Source organism: Chrysemys picta, chromosome 4 (genome assembly GCF_011386835.1).
Source record: "Chrysemys picta bellii isolate R12L10 chromosome 4, ASM1138683v2, whole genome shotgun sequence".
Taxonomy (NCBI): Eukaryota; Metazoa; Chordata; order Testudines; family Emydidae; genus Chrysemys; species Chrysemys picta.
In genome coordinates this window covers 143,164,614-143,183,208 of record NC_088794.1, presented here as the reverse complement: position 1 = coordinate 143,183,208, position 18,595 = coordinate 143,164,614, and the positions used below count along the sequence as shown (strand labels likewise).

The 18,595-nt window shown below is 42.9% G+C and overlaps 1 protein-coding gene across 8 annotated transcripts in view; it reads right to left on the bottom strand.

The window, feature by feature from the left end:
• Positions 1 to 2,853: 2,853 nt before the first annotated feature.
• RTN1 (reticulon 1) overlaps positions 2,854 to 18,595 on the bottom strand; it is a 185,802-nt gene continuing 170,060 nt past the window's right edge. For 6 of the 8 annotated variants that reach the window (XM_065593814.1, XM_008168252.4, XM_042845176.2 and 3 more), the window contains 6 exons: positions 8,655 to 8,862; positions 7,215 to 7,353; positions 5,981 to 6,050; positions 5,497 to 5,543; positions 5,331 to 5,389; positions 2,854 to 3,871 (listed from right to left, as the gene is read on the bottom strand). In XM_065593814.1, the coding sequence (XP_065449886.1) occupies positions 3,829 to 3,871; positions 5,331 to 5,389; positions 5,497 to 5,543; positions 5,981 to 6,050; positions 7,215 to 7,353; positions 8,655 to 8,862 (566 nt within the window). In that variant the 3' untranslated portion in view covers positions 2,854 to 3,828. Of the gene's footprint in view, positions 3,872 to 5,330; positions 5,390 to 5,496; positions 5,544 to 5,980; positions 6,051 to 7,214; positions 7,354 to 8,654; positions 8,863 to 11,063; positions 11,347 to 18,595 lie in introns of all 8 variants that reach the window. The other 2 variants (XM_065593815.1, XR_010600816.1) reach the window with 2 other exon arrangements.

Below are 18,595 nucleotides of genomic sequence, written 5' to 3'. Positions count from 1 at the left end.
CTGTGAGGGCTGATGGACTAATTGATCAAGGTGCCCATCACCCCAGCACATGGGCATGTTACATTGATTAAAATATAGCAGAATTTTGGACAGCATGAAGCACAACTTTCTCTGCACTGTCAGAACGAACCACAAATAACTTAACGACGGCCCATATCCAACCAAATGCTTTACCAAAAAGCTGCAGGGTGCATAACTCTCTGAAGGTCAGTAACTCTGTACTCTGGTGGGTCATCAAAGGAAGTGAATTTCACAGCTGAAGAGTCTGAGCTGAAAATGCACCATCTTCCGTTCCTAAACGAACATATGTAGCAGATGTCTGCAATAGCATCTCAGCCACCTTCGACATGGTGCACAGGGAAAGAGAAGCCAAATCCCAGAAACCATGTCCGACTTTAAGTATCTTGCTGAATCAAGGTCTAAACACACGCCTAATGTTAAGCATGTGAGTAGCCCCACTGAAATCAATAGGACTTAAAGTTAGACACATGCTTAAATATCTTGCTGAATCCAGGCCTTAGTGATTAGACTCAGCACTTTGAATGGCTCCCAGAAGCAATGGGAAGTCAGTGTAATTCATGGGGCTCAGGGGTAGTGTAATTTCTTTAAAGTTCCCCTGATAAGGAACATGTAGAAAAGACGAGAGAGCAATACTAGAATCCCCTGATTACCCTGTCTGAGCGAACTCCTAGGTACCTACGCTCTAGAAACCCTGCAAAATTTGTCTCGCTTACCAATCAGGCTTGTCTGCTGTTCTGTTTTACTTTGAATGTAAAAGAGGGATAGGAATGAAAGGAGATAGCAGACGGGGTACTATGATCTCCCCTCATTCCTGTAATTCATGTCATTAAGAGTTTCATACATTCAGTTATTTTGGGCAGATACATTTTCATGTGAATAATCAGCACTGCTTTTTGCCTGCATGCTTTCCCCCCCACACTCATTAAAAAAACAAAATCAACATATTAAAATCCCCCAAATACTGCACCATGAACCTGATCATGCATGGGATCTGCTAGCATGGACACCCCCGCCCCGAGTCTCATGGACTCAATAGTCAGATACTATGGTGATGCTCAAGGTACAAGACCTATAGAAAACAGGTCTCCCCAGGGACACAGGGGTTCTGTGTTAGTAGAACCCATTGAAGGACTGGGCTTTGTAGGATTTTTCAAAGAATATGGCTTATGGAAACCAACAACACGGAGGACTTTTGATACAGCTGGTTTTCATGATCACAGGGTGGCATGGAAGGAACTGGTGTTACTGCAGCTGGGTAACAACGTAAAAGGGAGATGATGGTTTCATTCTTAAAGGTAAAACTTTTAACACGTGATTCTACTTGAGTCTATAAAAATGGCATTGGGGAGTCCCACACGTATGGGAACAGTGAGACAATGTCACATTTTCTTATTTTTCCAGTCAAACTAACCACCAGCACCAGAACTCAACCCAAAAGTTACCCTGGGATCTGTCCTTCTCACACTCTATCACCAGTAGTAAGAGTGCTGAAGACCAATCTATGCCCTCAGCTACACCCACATGGTCTTCTCAGGAAATGCAGCACAGAACCTGTTCCCCGAGGAGTCTTTGAATATGGAAGTCAGAAATGCAGTTAAAGTATGGATGGCTGTTCTGTTCAATTTTAACTACTGGCTTCAAATTAAACTCTCTCATAACTGCACCAATGAAAAGAAATTTACTCCATTGGATCAAAAGAAAAATATATCAATCTGGAGTTTTCAGCTTTTGATCAGCAAAGATGTTTACAATAAATATGCAGCTGAAGTTTACAAAATGTTATAATAAGCTTTAAAAGAGTATTTAAATATAAATGTTAAATGAAAAGGGCGAGACTCATCTTGAAGATTAAATAACTCAAAGCTGGAACAATGCAGGTGTATTTCTGCAATTGCTGGATCATTTTTCCCCCTAGGAGTCTGATTCTCTTCTCATTTACACTGCAGTAAATCAATAGTCACTCCATTCAAATTGCTGGAGTTTGTAAACTCTTTGGGGCAGGAACCACCTGTTTCTTTTGTGTGCTTGTACAGGGCCTAGCACCATGGTGGCTAATCCATGATTGAGGAATGTGTCGGCAAAGTGACTGGGCAGTTAGAGATAGGAAATAGATGAATTTAAGGAAAAATTTCAGTTCACAAAAGACCAGACAAATGCTCAATGCTCCAAGAGCTCATGTTAGATATGAAGCTTAAATTTTCTGAGAGGAAATATATACGCCAGTGACATCAACATTAGAGCTAGTCAGAAATTCCCCCCATTTTCCCTGTAGAAAAAGTCTTCTAGAGAAAATTTCAAATGCAGGCTAAAAACCAAAACCTATAAATGTTTGGTCAAAAAGATTCTGGTTTTCAGGTTTAAATGAAAAATGAAAATTTTTCACAGATACCAAACACTTCTCATGAACATTTTCATTTTGTCAAACCTCCAAGTTCTTGTCAAAAATCAATGGACATGGAAACTTTTCAACCAGCCCCAAGCAATAGGGATTTGCTTTAATCTATTGGCTCTCAGAAACTAAATTTCAATTTATAAAAGGCATGGTAAACCAGCTTTGAACTGAAGCAAGCGTTCATTTTGGCTCACAGCACCTGTGATCAAGATGGACTTCTCCAGCTTAGCACAGATTTCAAGGGATAAAGTGGGCTAAAACAGTCAAAATACGGGGTATGGAGAGACTGAACAATGGCCAGTGTCATTTTGATTGCTTTCTGAGTTGTGTTGTGTCTGATTTGACCCATGTTTAAGTAGGTAATCAGGCAACTTTCAAGAGAATTCATTGACCATTACATGTGCCTGAAATGTAGTAATGACACCAACAAAATAAACAACTTTTGGCACTAGGAAGTTTGCTTTATTTCCATTCTTTACTCATCAGGATGTGAAACTGCTAAATGAACTAAGTACAGACAATCTTTTGGGATTGAACGATTTTGTAGTGGCAAAATTGCATGGAATAGGCATAAATAGCTCCCAGAGACCAACAAACAAGCCCTTCATGCTTTTTGCAGATTGAGTATTGATTTTACAAATGCTAATGTAACCCCAATGGCAACAAGAGGGAGAACTTTGTACATTTAGTAACATTTATTTCTGCATTCGGTATCAAGTACATAAGTGCAAATATTCAGAGTCCATAAGTAAGTCCATTAGGAGCTACAGAGAATGTAATACAAAGTGTAATAAATTTAACAAGCTGGAACTCTCCAGTTACCATACATGTAAATCAGCCCATCAATCCCTTACAACAAAAGTACTGGGTTTTTGTTTTGCTTTTTAGTTATACAAAACTGATTACTATAAGTACTGATTACTGTTTATTCCATTTGTGCTGGAAAACACTAAAACATTAGCCCACAATTCTATATAGTTAATAAAGATGAACCCAACCAGCGACCCAGTGACATAGAAGCAATTTTAACTATTGCATCAGTGCACTAAACAGGAAAGCCCTAGCCACATGTAACATTAAAGTTATAGAAGCAATGCCAATAGAAGAAAAACACTTAAAAAATCAGTATTATTTAGGCTCTCACCATCATGCACTTTATAAGCAACACAAAAACCACATCTAGTACACTTTTCTCTTTACTATACTTTAGTGCTTGACACAAGTGATTGCAAATATTCTAAGAGTACACAAGCAGCAAGGAAAAAGAGCTGCTTTTGTGTTTTATGTTCTAAGAACATGGTGTTGAGAAAAAAAAAGGAACAATAAATTTGCAATAAAGTGTAAGAGCAGAGCTGTTTGCACTCCAGACTCCCCCATTATTCACTACTGTTGTTGATGGATTCTTGATGTCTGCTTTACTCTGCCTTTCTCTTAGCGCCTGGGATTTTCGCCTGGATCCTAGGTGTAAAAAATGGGATTACACAGTCAGATAGCAATTAATCAAAATCATTCCATAGCATCATGACTTTTCTTAGCTAGAAGGTGACCTTTGCTTTAGCCTTCATTCTTGGTGCCTTGGTAAGATGTGTGTGTAACAACTATAAACAAAGAAGGCTAGATTGTGGGTTAAACTACACACCTGCACAGGAAAGAAATGGGGAGGGGGTAAGAGAGCCTGCCCACATGGGTGAGCTGGACTTTGTATCCAGGAGCACCGGAGTAAGCAGTCGGGTTCTAACAGTTCATATATACCCAGAATATGCTCAGTGAATTTGCCGTTCCTTTGATTTCCCACCATATGTTATCATCTGTAACAAACTAGAGATACAGTTAAAATACAAAATTTGGATCCAGATTTTTAACATCCCCAGAATCCAGTGGTGCTCAGAGCCGGGGATTCAGTTTGTGTGGCCAATCTTTATAATACAGCAGACCTCGAGTGCTCAGGAGTGTAGATCAGAGCGGCTCTATGCGACCCCAAGGAAATGTGGTCAGAGGCTGGGAGAGAGAGGTAGATCTGCAACCCAGACCTCTCCAGCTATTTAGGTCACAGCAAACACTAACCATTACTATACATAAAGGGCTACAATTTGTTTTTCTCTGTGAGGTGAGTCCTAAACCCGGTGCCCAAATGAAATGTTGGGGTGATATCCCCCGCTGTGCAGAGGGCCAGCACCAGGTCCATGCACCATGAAGTCCCACTTAAGCCCCGTTTGGAGAACATAAATGGGGCCAAACCCTTGGGCCATCTTTCTGCACTTGGATGAATTTTAAATCTTCAGTGCATGAAGCATAAGAGTGAGTGCACATATTGGCTTCACACTTGAACATACAGAAGGCACATTTTCTTGAACAAGAAGATTGCTCATGACAACAGCATTGCTATTCTGCAGAAGCACCTCAACCATCCCCGTCAATATCAGGTTAGTTCATTATGAGCCGTGATATTCACAAAGAGTGGATGAAATAAGCCCAGCGTATCAAGGGCCAAGTTGCCTCCAGCCCTTTTGGGGCTGGGCAGTGAGGAAAGGGAGCAAAGAGCATTTTCTCCCTCGTCCAGCCTGTGTAAGGAACTCAGGGGAGTGCCAGGGTTGCTCCCTTCATAGCTCCCCTAACGGGAAGGAGAATGGAAAGGAGGATGCAGGGCCATGATTCCGCCCCTGATATCCACTGGTCTGCAGCATGGGACTAGGCCGCAGGTGGCAGCATGCTGCTCTCCATAAAGGAGGGTGTGGCTTCAGGCACACTCCCCCTATGCACTGAGGAGGTCTGGTGGGCATTCTCTCAGTGGCAGAATTCCTGCTTATGCTCCCCGTGGGGCCATAACCTTCCATGCCATCCCCAATGTATGGATGTGCCCTAAGGACACAAGTGAACCTAAGGCATGCTTCTTGTAAAAATCTGCTGCTCAACTCACTTTGCCATGACAGTGTTTATGTGGGTCCTCACAAGTCCCAAGTATTGATCAATCTGTGCCTACAAAAAGCAAGAACAGACATCTGAAGATCAACAGGGCCTTGGAAAGCTAGGACCATTTACACATCCAATCTGAATGATAGTTATTGTACAGTCTTTTGACTTACCTGATACTTGTCATATACAACAGGTAGAGTAAACATGGAGACCACAGCTGGGGGGGAAATGAACAGCGTTAAATTTCTGCCGTTGAGATTGTTACTCACAGAAAACAAGATGCATTATCTAGCTTCCTCTTGAACAAAAAGGCAAAAGCACAGGATGTCACTTTGTCCCAAGAGATGATTCAAGAAGCTGTATTAAAACTGAACCCTGCCTGAATCTTCCAAATGTGAAATGTATATCACTATGTACCCAGCAGCTGAGAAGCCACTAAGCACCGCAAGTAGTTGATAGATATCAGGGGACAACAGAATTAAGAAATAAAGATGAATATGTACTAGTAAGTGGAACAAAGATAATTGTCTAACTGTGGAGAAAACTCATTTCAAAGGTGAGACAAGTGGGGGACTAGGCTGGTTTTTCTAACAAGAAATTGCCATGGTTAATACACGTTTAAAAACAGATCTTAAAATAAATGATGATCTTTACCCATGATCATAAGAGTCAGGCCATTGAAGAGAGCTCCAACGTAAGTCAGCAGCCACATTAGTACTGCAAACTGAATTAAAAACAAATCATTAGATCTCCTGACAATCACTGAAATTATCAGCACAAGAATAAATGGCTTCATTTAACTAGCTAGCATATGGGCATATTATTATTCCATTACCTTCACTTAACTAGCTGGAATACCAGCATGCTTAGGAACTAGGGACATCTGCTGTAGGTGACTTTAATTTTTCATAGACTTTCAAAACCAATGCAAAAAAAAGCCCCTGCACATTTTTAGGAAAGGTGCAGAGCAAAGGTAAACCATCCCACTTTTTTTTTTCATAACCCCATCCTTCCTTCCACTACCATCCCCCCTGCGGTTCTCCTCCTCATCCTCCTCGTTGCGTTTTTGCCTGTGTCTAGGACCTGATCCTGCAATGAGCTCAGCATAGGCAGACCCCTCCACCTGTGTGGAGCCTTACTGAGGAGAGGGGTCTTCCTGCACAGGGTACATTGCACCATTGACGTTTTAGATTGTAAACCTCTTGAGGCAGGAACTGTGGGTAAAATTTTCAAAAGAGCCTAAGTCCAAATGACCTTCTTCTTGACAGTCTCCTCTTTGTGTGGAGCGGTGAGGGGGCACCTAACACGCTTTTGGACACTCCTAAAGCAACAGATAATAAATAACCATTATGGCTGAGCAGTAACAGGGACATTCTTCTGCAGCAGGAAATGACATAGTTGAGGGATGGGATGGGTTGATGGGCAAGGAAGAGGTGGAGAATCATATCCCAGTGTCACGTAGGGTTCCAGTGAGCCTAGGGTTGACCGCGCTGCTAGCTGAGTCCCGAGTACCTTGCAGGAGGAGTGTAGTATGGTGGAAAACAAAGCGCTCTGTGGGCCAGCTCCTTAGAGGGAGTAACTCAAAGAAGTTCCATTGACTTCAGTGGAGCTATGTCATTTTACATCAGATGAGGATCTGGTCCAACATCTTTAATAACTCTTATGTCATGGATCCCTCAATTCCAATGTGTAATGTTAAATCACTACTGTATAGAAAATTAAATTAGTTAAAAAAGAGAGCGAACAAGAGCAGAACCTTTATACTGTACAGTAACACACATCTAGGTTTTGTCAAGGCATTATCGTCATGGAAACTAAGGAAAGCAGTGCTCTGCTCTGTAAGATCTCTCCTCTCCAATGGGATTCAAAATGGTTGAGCAAATCATACTTTTAAGGAATCCACCAGGTCCTGGACAAGGAAGAGTCTCCTCAGCTCTCTGACTGTGCTGTTCACGTACAACTGGAGACAGTCTGTGTATTTCTGAATCTGGTCCTGTGAGAGAGACATTTCCATCTCCAGGTAGGCTCTGCCAGAAACACAGATCCAATTACAAAACACAGGCAAGCTTGCAGTCCGTTTACTCTTGTGCTTTTCTCCTCCTGCTGTTCCCTACTACCCTGAAGCTCATTTTCTCTGCAGCCGTGGCAGCCACAGCACGATCAATACCCACCATTACCCCCCTGCACTGTTATTTCACCCTTGGACAACTATGGGCCTCATTGCCTCATCCAATAGTAAAATCCAGGAGAGGAGGCCAAGGGGAAGAAACTTGACAAGGCTCCTCCTGTCGCTCTTCCTGCCATATCTTGCCGTTGGGCGCGTGAGTTATTCCCCCCATGGGATGGGCCATGGAGCCAGCCTCTCAGACACTGTAGATTCCAGGAGAATGGCAGAAGCCCAGAGCCATCTGCTCACAGGTCTCCTGCCTCTGCAGGTGTTCAGTTCTGGAACACCAGTACCTCTTACTCCCCACCCTGACAGCACAGCTCCAAATTCAGGGGCAGCTTGCCAGCATTACGGTGGTCCACGTGGAAAAGGTACTACAACACCAGGCCATTTTAGCTTTCTCTCTGAAACTCAGTGAGGTCAGTGGGGGGGTAGGGGAGAATGATGTGTGTCCCCTGGAACCCACCCTGGCCCACCCCATCCAACACTGTGCTGCCCTGTTCTCACCCCAGTCCTCACCCCTTTCCCATGCCCCATGGAAGGCTCTCTTTAGGATCCTTTGGAAACTGGGGATTCCCTGCCCTCATTTTTCCACAAGAGAGAAAGAAAATCTATCTGTGGGGTTCCCATCTCAGGCTTCTGTCATCTCCTCCAGCTGACAATCCCTTGAGACTCTAACCATGCTGGGGTGAAGCTACAACTGAAAACAACAGTATTAATGTTTAACACTTATCTTGTGTTATCCATGTCCAAAGTGCTTTACGGAAAGCTCATTAATCTAGGCATTCCGTAAAAACAAGAGTAGGACGGTATTCTTGCTGCTATGGGGGGAAAGCATATTATAGCTGGAACCGCAGGGACAGCGATAGTTTTTACTATGGTTGTTCCTTTTTTCTAGGTGCTTCTAACTTTCTAAATCTTTCAGCTTTCAGGCTAAAATTTTCAAGGTCTGAGGGGTGAATTTTTTTTAAAAATTTGAGCAAATACAGTTCATGGACTTTTAAGACCCCGAACAGTGGAAAAGAACATTTCCCCCCATTATGAAAAAGAAACCCACCATGTCTATGGTCTAAAAGTGTTTATGGCAGATACAGAACTCTGTCACTAACAATGAATAATGCAGGATATACCCCCCTTTGGCAATGATTGCAAAGCACTCACTTGAATGGATGGCCTTCATCAGTCTTCTGCACAGCCTGTAAAACTGACTTGTAGATTCTGAAGCTAATGGTGGCTGAGAGAGCAGCTAGTGCCAGGTAGGCAATAACACTGACCACACTGAACTGGGTGAGAGAGAAGAGCAGTAGCAGGATGCTTCCAAACACTATCCCTGTCTGCTTGATGTCACGCCAGTACAACAGGTCGATAGCTGGGAAGAGAAAATCAATCAATCAAACTCCAGCACTGCAATGATTTCAAAGCAAGCTACTGTTGCAGATTCAGGTGACCAAGCACTTTTGCAGAGAAACAAAGGTTATGTCTACACTGCAAGCTAGGGTGTGATGCCCAGTTTGTATACACGTTAGCTCGATGAAGCTACTCGAGTATAGTGCAGCTGTGATAACATGGGCAGTGGCAGCACGGGTTAGCTGTGCTAAAGACAAACCCACCTGAACCCCTTCGGTACATACTTAGCATTGCTAAGCCATGCGGCTGCTGCTTTTGCTACCGTGGCTACGCGAGTATGTGTATGCAAGCTAGGACCCATTCCCTTACCTCATACTGTAGACTTAGCCAAAGGGACAAATGACTATATATATAGTAACTCTGTTGACATCAGTGGAGTTATTCCAGAAATACATAATTGCAAATAAGATCAAAACCAGGCCTAATATCTCTCTATTGCAGTGTCAGTAGGGTTTAGTGGGCAGCATTTTTGCCCTTAAACCAGAATGTCATATGTCTGAGTCTCATACCAGCCTCATTACTTACTCCACCATGACCCTTCCATGCAGGGCTACGGGTTATTACTAGGGCTAGTCCAAAATTTCCCATCAAAACTTTTTCAAAGGAAGACTGAGTTTTCGACTCAATGAAAATTTGTCCAAAAAGTGTCGTCTTTCTTGGAAAATTTTAGATTTTTCATTAGAAATCCCAAATATTTTTCAGTTTTTGGTATATCAACAAAAAATCAAAAATTTCCATTGAAAAGTTTAATGAGAACTGTTTTTTTTCCCCATTTTCATTGACATTTTCAGCAGAGAAAAAAAACAAACCCTTATTTCCTGACCAGCTCTATTTGTTACATTGTTAGGGAACCAATAAGACATTTTTAAAAAGGTCCAGTTTAGGCTGGTGACCGTTCAGCTACAAGTTACAAATCCCATGAGACTTCTTAAGAAACTCAGCCAACCTTCTCTCGCTATACAACTTATAGGTTTTAATTTGAGCCGGGCAAACACTGCAAAACATTTTCTGTAAATACATCTTCATCTTTTAAAGTTCACTTTGCTCGGCTTGGACCCATTTTGTGTTCATGTACCACGAACATTGTAGCAAAATGATTTTGCCAACAAGAGTATTCACCATAAAATCAAAATTTAAGCAAACATTGTTGAATAGTCATGGAAAATTCATGATCCCAAATATTTACACCTGAAATCTGCTTCTAACAGTGGCCTCCATCCAATCAGGGAACAGAACCATGCCATGTGACATAATGTCCAATCAAAAACAGCTCTAATTTTAAACATTAACTATTCATGATGAACTGATTGAATATGGTGCAGATCAAGTGTTATTTATACATGTTAACTGTGGACTAATTCTGAATAAAGAACAAATTCAGGAAAATTATGATCTGTTCAAAGAAAATACACAAGCAGAAAAAGAGGTAAAATTCATAAAATAAAATATTGATTGCAAATTATTTGCCCAGCAATAATTCTAATCTCCAAAGAGATGTGAGTCATTGATGAAAGATCTATTACTTGTTACCATTACTGTTCTCACTCTTACTTAGTATTATAAAGTACATTGGGCTAGAGTACAAAAATAGTTATTTAAAATCAAGTATTCACTTTTTATTCCATTCAAGTTCTATTCCATTTCATATACAAACCATAAATAAGAGAATCCTTTCATATTTCTAAATGTATGGATTCAGTGTGGATCCTTCAAACATTTATGCACAGGAGTAGCCCAATGCGACTTAGCACAAATTCCAGCTGTGGCCATGTGCCCAGTACTATCATGGGCTAGAAATGGATTATATTCTCACCTAGATTCGCAGGGCTTTCCAGGAGTGCTACTCCTTTCAATGAGAAAAGGAGCTGAATGGCAAATGCAATGAGAATATATTCCGTGTGCATCATCCTGACATAACCTGTTTTACAACAGGATTTTTTGCTAAGGCATATTAAAGAATTGGCTAATAAAATAATTAGTTACTAGTATTTGGCCTCAGCAATGGCAGGCCGCTCAGATTAATGCTGCTCACAGATCAGCCACTTTCTCACTGCTTTTTCCTCCCTCAACGGATCATTCTGGATTTCTTTCTTTAAAGAAAAAAATTGTATTTTAGAGATGAAAGAGGCGCTTCTTAATGAGGACACAATGCTGCAAACTCACCACAGGATGGACATATGTCAAAGGATGTCTGCAGTGATGTAGCCATGTCATTCCCAGGATGCGAGGGAGACAAGGTGGCTGAGGTAATATCTTTTATTGGACCAACTTCTGTTGGTGAACTAGGCAAGCTTTTGAGCTCTACACAGCTCTTCTTCAGATCAGGTCAAAGAGCTCTGTGTAGCTCGAAAGCTTGTCTCTTTTGCCAACAGAAGTTGGTCCAATAAAACATATTACCTCACCCATCTTGTCTCTTGAATATGTCAAAAGAGACACTCATGGGGACCTGTATGCAGGTAAGAGACAAGAGAAACACAGCTGATTTCATTCACTAGTCAAACAAAAACTAGAAGGGGGTTGGCATCTCCAAGGAAGCATGCATGTGTTAGTATACGCTGCTAGCATTGCTGTGGTACTTTATATTGCTAGAGAAATTACATACCAGATACAAGCTTAAAATCATACTGACTCCAAGGGAGAGACAGTCGGTATGTTTTTAAAGGCCATTTTTCACGTCATTGGGCATCCTGTGGAGTACAGAGGGCAAATTCTTCCCGGAAGGCACAGACTAATGATCTGGGATGGTCAGTATAGTTAGGGATTCATAGGGGTTAGGAGAAGGAATCTTCCTCTCCACACTATAGAGCAGCAGCCAAGTCTCCCTACAGCCCTGAGGCAATGACTCATGGACATGTGTAGTGGTGGATCTGCTGGGCCTGGTCCCACTCATGCCCCAAACTCCTTCTGCCTGGCAGAAGGCTGGGAGGACAGAGCTGTGCTGCATGGGTTCCCCAAATCTTATCCCTCCTATGGTCAGTGGAACAATGCAGGGTCAGTCTGCATGGTCTCTGAGCCCGTGGGATGCAGCAGAATTTGTCGTAAGGACCAGATCCTCAAAGGTATTTAGGCTCCTTCCCTACACCAGTTTCAATGAAAATTAGCAGCCTAAATACCTTTGAGGATCTGGCCATAAGTGAATAAACTAGGATAGAGACTAAACTTACAGTCAGGACAGATGGTGTCACTCAGTCTCATGTCCTTGACACCTGGTCATGGAAAGAGCAAGAAGTCCCTGACTGCTCCTTAGACAGGCACGGGGAAGAGAGAGCATATGAGAGGCTCTAATATAGGTGCTTTTGGGGGCACAGGACACGAAGCGCTGAGCTCATCAGCATGAGCCCTTCTCCCTCTCAAGCAACTCCAGAACTCCGGGGTGCAAAGCTAGATGGAGACTGAGTATTTTTGGTTTCCCACTGTGGCAATCCAGCCCTTTCCCTGGGTAGGAGAGCCGACTGGGAAGTCAGCATGCAGCTTTCACACTGGCAGGATTTGACTGTTTTGAGCTGGAACAGGCCCACAGTAACGAAGGATATTAAAATGCTGCTTAAAAGACCCGGCTATAAAGTAGAGCTGCCACTGTATGCAAGCCACTGACATGGTCTTTTCCAATATTTACATCTCACTTTTTCTTAAACGAGGGAAATCTCATTTCAAAGAGGGCAGGTTTCCATTTTTGCCCGAGCCTGGCTCCCATCAGAGTTAGATTGTGACCGATACAGGGGGAACTCCAGGAGGGATTGTGCTGCATGTTCCAGTGGCATCCAGGTAGAACGCACCTACTGTGATGCTGCCTGTTCCAGGACAAATGGATGTCCTGGCTTTCCCATGGGTACGCCCCCTATGCTGGGCATGACCTTGGAGCCACTACAGGGGCTGCGAAGGGGGAATCCTCAGGGGCGAGGGGGCATACCTGCCTGGCTTATGACTGCTTTGCATCACCAGAGCCGTAGCAGGAGCAACAACGTGGCCCCAGATATTTAGTCTGTGCCTCTTCTCCCAAGAGTAAAGATCTCACGTACGTGGCAGCCAGTGACATGGGGGTTGGGGCCTGGGTGTTCCTCTAGACAACAAAACTGACCACAAGTGTCGAACACAAGAGAAGTCTGAGGCTGTGACAATAACTGTAGCCAGAATCCTTGGACTCGGTTCATAGCTGCCCCTGCCCCTTGTTTAGCCATTTGCCCCACCACAAAGGAGGTGTAAATCATTACTGCCTCAGATAGAAGCCTTTACACTCCCCCGGCTGTAAATGATACACAAGGGGCAGTGCAATGGCTAATCAGCCCCCTTGTCGCCAGATGGCTGCATCCTCTCTTCTTCAAATGCCCTTGTTATTCTAAGTGTAGTCAAGGTAAAATTCAAAGGGGAAGATACCAGCCCAGTGTGCACACACTATTTTGCATCTCCAAGTGTAATATCAATTCAGTGCACAATATGGCACACTCTGTCTGCTGGCCCAGTGGGTTTTCTATCATAGGAACATAAGAACGGCCACACTGGGTCAGACCAAAGGTCCATCTAGCCCAGTATCCTGTCTTCTGACAGTGGCCAATGCCAGGTGCCCCAGAGGGAATGAACAGAACAGGGAATCATCAAGCGATCCATCCCGTCGCCCATTCCCAGCTTCTGGCAAACAGAGGCTCGGGACACCATCTTTGAAGTCTTAAGTTCAAAACTTAGCTTGAGTCACCACTGAAAGGGCATTTGACAGCCTCACCCCAGTCCATTTTTGTGCACAACATAGAACCCCCAGACAAGTTATCACAATTAGCAGCCTCTGTTCTAGAAAGCCTCAGTCAATACTAACACAGTCAGTTTTGTGGGCCAGGATTCAGGTGCATGCAGAGCTGTGCAGACAAATTGGCATAGGACATGCTGTAGCAGCGCTATACCTGATCAAAGACTACGTCTACACTACAGCTTAAGTTGGCAGAATTTATGTCGCTCAGGGGTGTGAATAAACCCCTTCCCTCAAATATCATGAACAAACAATGGCTGCATCCTCTCTTCTTCAAATGCCCTGTTTATTCTTAAGTGGATGATATTTTCAAAGGAGTTTAAGAGAATAGGCACCAAAATCACATTCAATTTCAATGGGATTCAGAGACCTAACTCCCTAATGCTTCTTTGAAAACCCCAGCCTAAAATTATAACCTCAGCTGTTAACATGCAAAAGCTGTTTAGCAGTAGCTCCTCATAATTGCTTTTTAATTTACTGTAACAAGGGTGACATTACTTTCACTCCAGTATCTTTGTATTAATTCCAGTAGAATCCACTAGGCCTTATTTACTTGTGGAGGTATAAAAGCCTCTATGATTTATCAAAACAACCTCAAGTTCAGCACCATTTCTCTCTCCTCATTAAAGGCCAGACCCTGCACCTCTGAATTTAAGGGGAGTTTTACCACTGACTTTAATGGGAGCAGGATCGGGGTCTAGGGCTATGACAAATCAGTGTTGTCACTTTCTTTGAAGAGTTTTCAATGGAGAAACACGTTTATTAGCTGTTTACTTTTAGAGTCCAGCTTGTTCATGATTTTGAGTTAGAAATGAATGCAGGAGAGCTCTGCAAAACATAACTCAAGTAACCCAAACCTTAAGTTTGAAAGAAGAAACTCTCAAGAGTATTAATCAGACTCTCAGCCATCATTTTAAATATAACTTCATCGCATTAAGCTAACCTGAATTCTCCATTCTCTGCCATGCAGTCGCAGTAGCAATCCAACTAGGTGAACTTCATAGCAACAGTTCCAGATGGGTACAGGTAGGAACTAAATGTATCGCTTGCAGTGTAAGTTAGATCTAAGTTCTCTAAAATAAATAATGTCAGTAGCCTGTGACTTTTATCCCATTGAGGAAATTTCCTGGGTACAGCGCCTGAAACTTCTCCTAGCAGACGTCATTGCTTCTTTTGGAAAATGTTTCTTGTTATTGGGCATCTAGCATCCCAAAAGTTGGAAGACACACCATATAGAGCACTGATGCACTAGACAGTGCATAGTTAGACAGGGACCCAGGACAGGGATAAAGGGCGTGAGAGAGCTGCTGTGAGCTATATTATTGTGCACATTCATCAAGGGTTGTGATGACCTCATGGTAACCATGAGAACAGAGCTTTAATGGTTTGTGTGGTCACCAAAACACTCGTATAGCTATATCCCCAGTTTGCCTGTGTTATCTTTTATATTTGAAGGACATCCCAAAATTGCCTCTGGAGGATATATTATTTTAGTCAAGTTATGTCTAAAATGTCCCCATGCCTTCAGACTCATGCATGTTTCTTCTTTATGAAATATTGTTTTAAGAGAAAAAGACAGGAGTGGGGAGACAGAAAATGAACATTTTTGACCGATAGGATTCCCATGTATAAATACATTAGAGTCAGTTCTGCAATGACTAGATGAGTTATTTAGACCCACAAGGCATCTCCCTGCTCAAGTCTGAAAATCATCTACAATTTTTTTTCTTTTTGTTTTTCCAGTTCTTCCTCTACAAAACAAAACTGCCTGAGTAATTGTAACCCAGGCACTTTATGCTACAGCATTTGACTTTGTTCTTCCAGAGGGAGGAGACAAGAATCTTCTTAGTTGGATACTCAATGTCTGATGAGAACAGGGCAGGGTGTGGCAGTTACCGGATGTGCTCTGTAGCTGTTAAGTTTTCATTGTGGGCACCCCACCTGGCAGGTCATACACTAGTCAGCCTCTGAGCGAAGCGTGCAATCAGAGTGCAAGGGGAGGTAAGGTTATAAATACAGGAGTTAAAGACAACCCTGGACTCAGTGGCTGATTGACACGGGACCGAGAAATGAGTCTGCTGCGGTCCCAATGCCTGTGGCTATAGGTCAGTGCTATTCCAACTTTCCTTACTAGGGAAGCGTCCACTCAGATACCAGTTGGTGTTTTATGGAGTTAAGCTGAGATGCAGGAAGAAGAGGAGTGTATCATTATACAGAATATTGCATGAGCATTTTCACACCTGTCCCCGTTACACAGTAAACATGCAGTAGGGCAGCATTTTCTCTGGGATTTTAATAATACTGTGATCTTCGTAAAAATCCTGGGTTAGCCTGCAAACGTAAGGAATGGCCTACAATAGAGGAAGACCATGTACACGCCTATGCCCAGCTCAGCATACAGATGGCATCACAAGACACTTTCCCTCACATGTGAACACCATAACCATAGGATCCTTACAGTATGCATGTGGGGCAGCGGGGCTTATGGTTCACCATTCCCTGGGTAGCGTTTTTGTGGATGAGAAATTAAGAAAAGAATTTTGATGCATGTATACAAACACTAATTAATTGTCCAGTGGCTGTAGTGACACTGGAAAGCTAGGGAAACCGAATGTAACAATGAAGGTCTTGTTAATTAACAGCCTTTATTGGACTAATATTTGACAACTGGGACTTATTACTAGAATGAAGCCTGAGCCACAGAGCAGCAGAGATCACTCACATGATGGGAAATTTCAGCTCAGTGGGTTTGGCTGAGCTCATTATAGACCAAGGTCCAGGTGTGAAGCTTGGATCCAGGTGTGAACTGTCCAAGTTTTGCAGTCTTTGGATCCAGGGTTTTGGTTTCACTCCATCTCTACTTCTTACCAAATGGATTTCTAACCCCCTGAAAAATGGATGCCTTGGGACTATCATGATAAGCACATTAGAAACAGAGTCAATGTCAGACAAACCTAGATGTAACAATAGTATTTAAAATCCCTCCTACGCTCCAGTAAAAACCATACACTAATTTAAAACTTCAGAAAATTATTTCCATTGTTTAACTATATATATTTTACAGGGTCAGATTCTCACCTTGGAGAAATGGGATGAACAGCCTGGCCCTAATGAAGTCATTAGGAGTTTTGCCATTGACTTCAATGGGGCCAGGATTTCAACCCTGGGGCACAGAGGGCACTGCTACAGATCCACTTGCATGTTGGCAAAGTAATGGATTCTCCACATGATATAGGGTGATTAAAATCTGGCCAATAGTATCCAGCTATTTACGCACTGATTAGCAGAGGGTTCTCCCAGTACCAAAGCATATCCAAAGGCTACCTGCTCAGTGTTTTCTCTCATCACTTCGTTAAGACATCTTTCTATGCCAATATATCTTTTCCCCACCTCTTCTCCCCCTCCCCCCGGTCATCTGTTTGTAATATAGAGGAATGCAACTTCTGGAGAACGGCTGGCACATCTCAGCTTCTGAAGACTGCTGCCATGAACTGCAGAGCCGACAGAGTGTCTTTGCTATTTTTATAAGGGCTGTTTTCCCCCATTCTCGTTGGAGCCCTCTGGATCCCATCATTTTCTCTTGGGTTACAACCCTTCATCCTTGAGGCCCATATCAGAGTCTATCCTTCTCCCTGGGAGCAGGACGCCCTTGAGAATCCACCTGTGCCAGCTCTCAATGAGCCAGAGAGGTCACCCTTCTTGCTCTCCCAACCTTTGGGACAAGAGACCAGGAGTGGGAGTTGACCCTGGGTTTGTAGCCTGGGAATACTGTGCATTATCCCTATCCAAAAGGCCCCCCCTCCCTTTCAGAGCAATGGCTTTCAGTGCGTGGGTTATTCTGCAATCTTAGTCCCTTGGTGTTATGAGAAGACAGAGACAGACATTCCTAGACCTTAACAGATGACAAACAGGAGTTTCGAGGTGAGTTAGGGTTTCCTGCATAACTCTAGATAACTCAGCATGCACAACATACAGCATACTGAGAGGAGACACAAGAGAACAGGCATGCAATTAATGAATGACAGATCTTGTAAGCCCCTACTCCCCTGAGTATTCCTTAATCCCAAGAATAGTCCCTCTGATGTCAATGGGATTATTTGGGAGAACGAGGATTGCTTATGTGATTAAGTGCGACAGGATTGGCCCCTCACATGGTAATACTTGATGGTTGACAATAATTAAGGAACCAGTCTTGTCACTGCTCCTCATGTGGAATTCTCATTGACGTCAAGGGGATTTCTTCACACAAGGAAGGCTGCAGGATTAGGAATTACAACCATTGTTTTTTTAAAAAAAACCATCTGTAGACAAGAAGGCCCACCCCAGGCCTTATTTGCTAATAAAATAACAATGCTGCCTGCCCCTTGCAGATTTGTGTACAGGATTTTATTAATAGGAACCTGCCTGACCTGCAGTGGAAATGAAGGACAAGAGGCAGAATTCCTGATTGCACGAGGTGTGGCAATGTTAGTTTTAAGTAGAGATGAGCATGAACCAGGACCACAGATCCAGCCCCCTTCTTCATCCCTATCAAACTTTCAGAAGCTTAGATATGGACCCTCTACCAGATTTCAAATGTCAGGGCTCAGGCCCATCTTTAATTGTAAGGAAAAATCAACATCAGATTGGCACGACATCCCATGCAACTAAAAAGGGCCCAACTTTGCTCTCATTGATGTCAAAGTTAACACCTCCCCTGGACTTCAACTGATCAGCCCCCAGTGACTTCAGCCCTTGCATGCACAGCTAGCTAAGGTCCCCAGCATAGCCAGAATTACTCCTCTGTAGAGCATTTTCAAGAAGATTTATTTTAAAAGGCATTCTCATTCTGACAATGAAGGAAGTGGAAAGATATTTTTAAAATTGATTAATTTGCAGACAGGACATAAAATGAGCAGGAGCCAGCAAATGCCATGCCGTTAAAATCTCACTTTTTATTTTTTGAAATCTCAGTGGT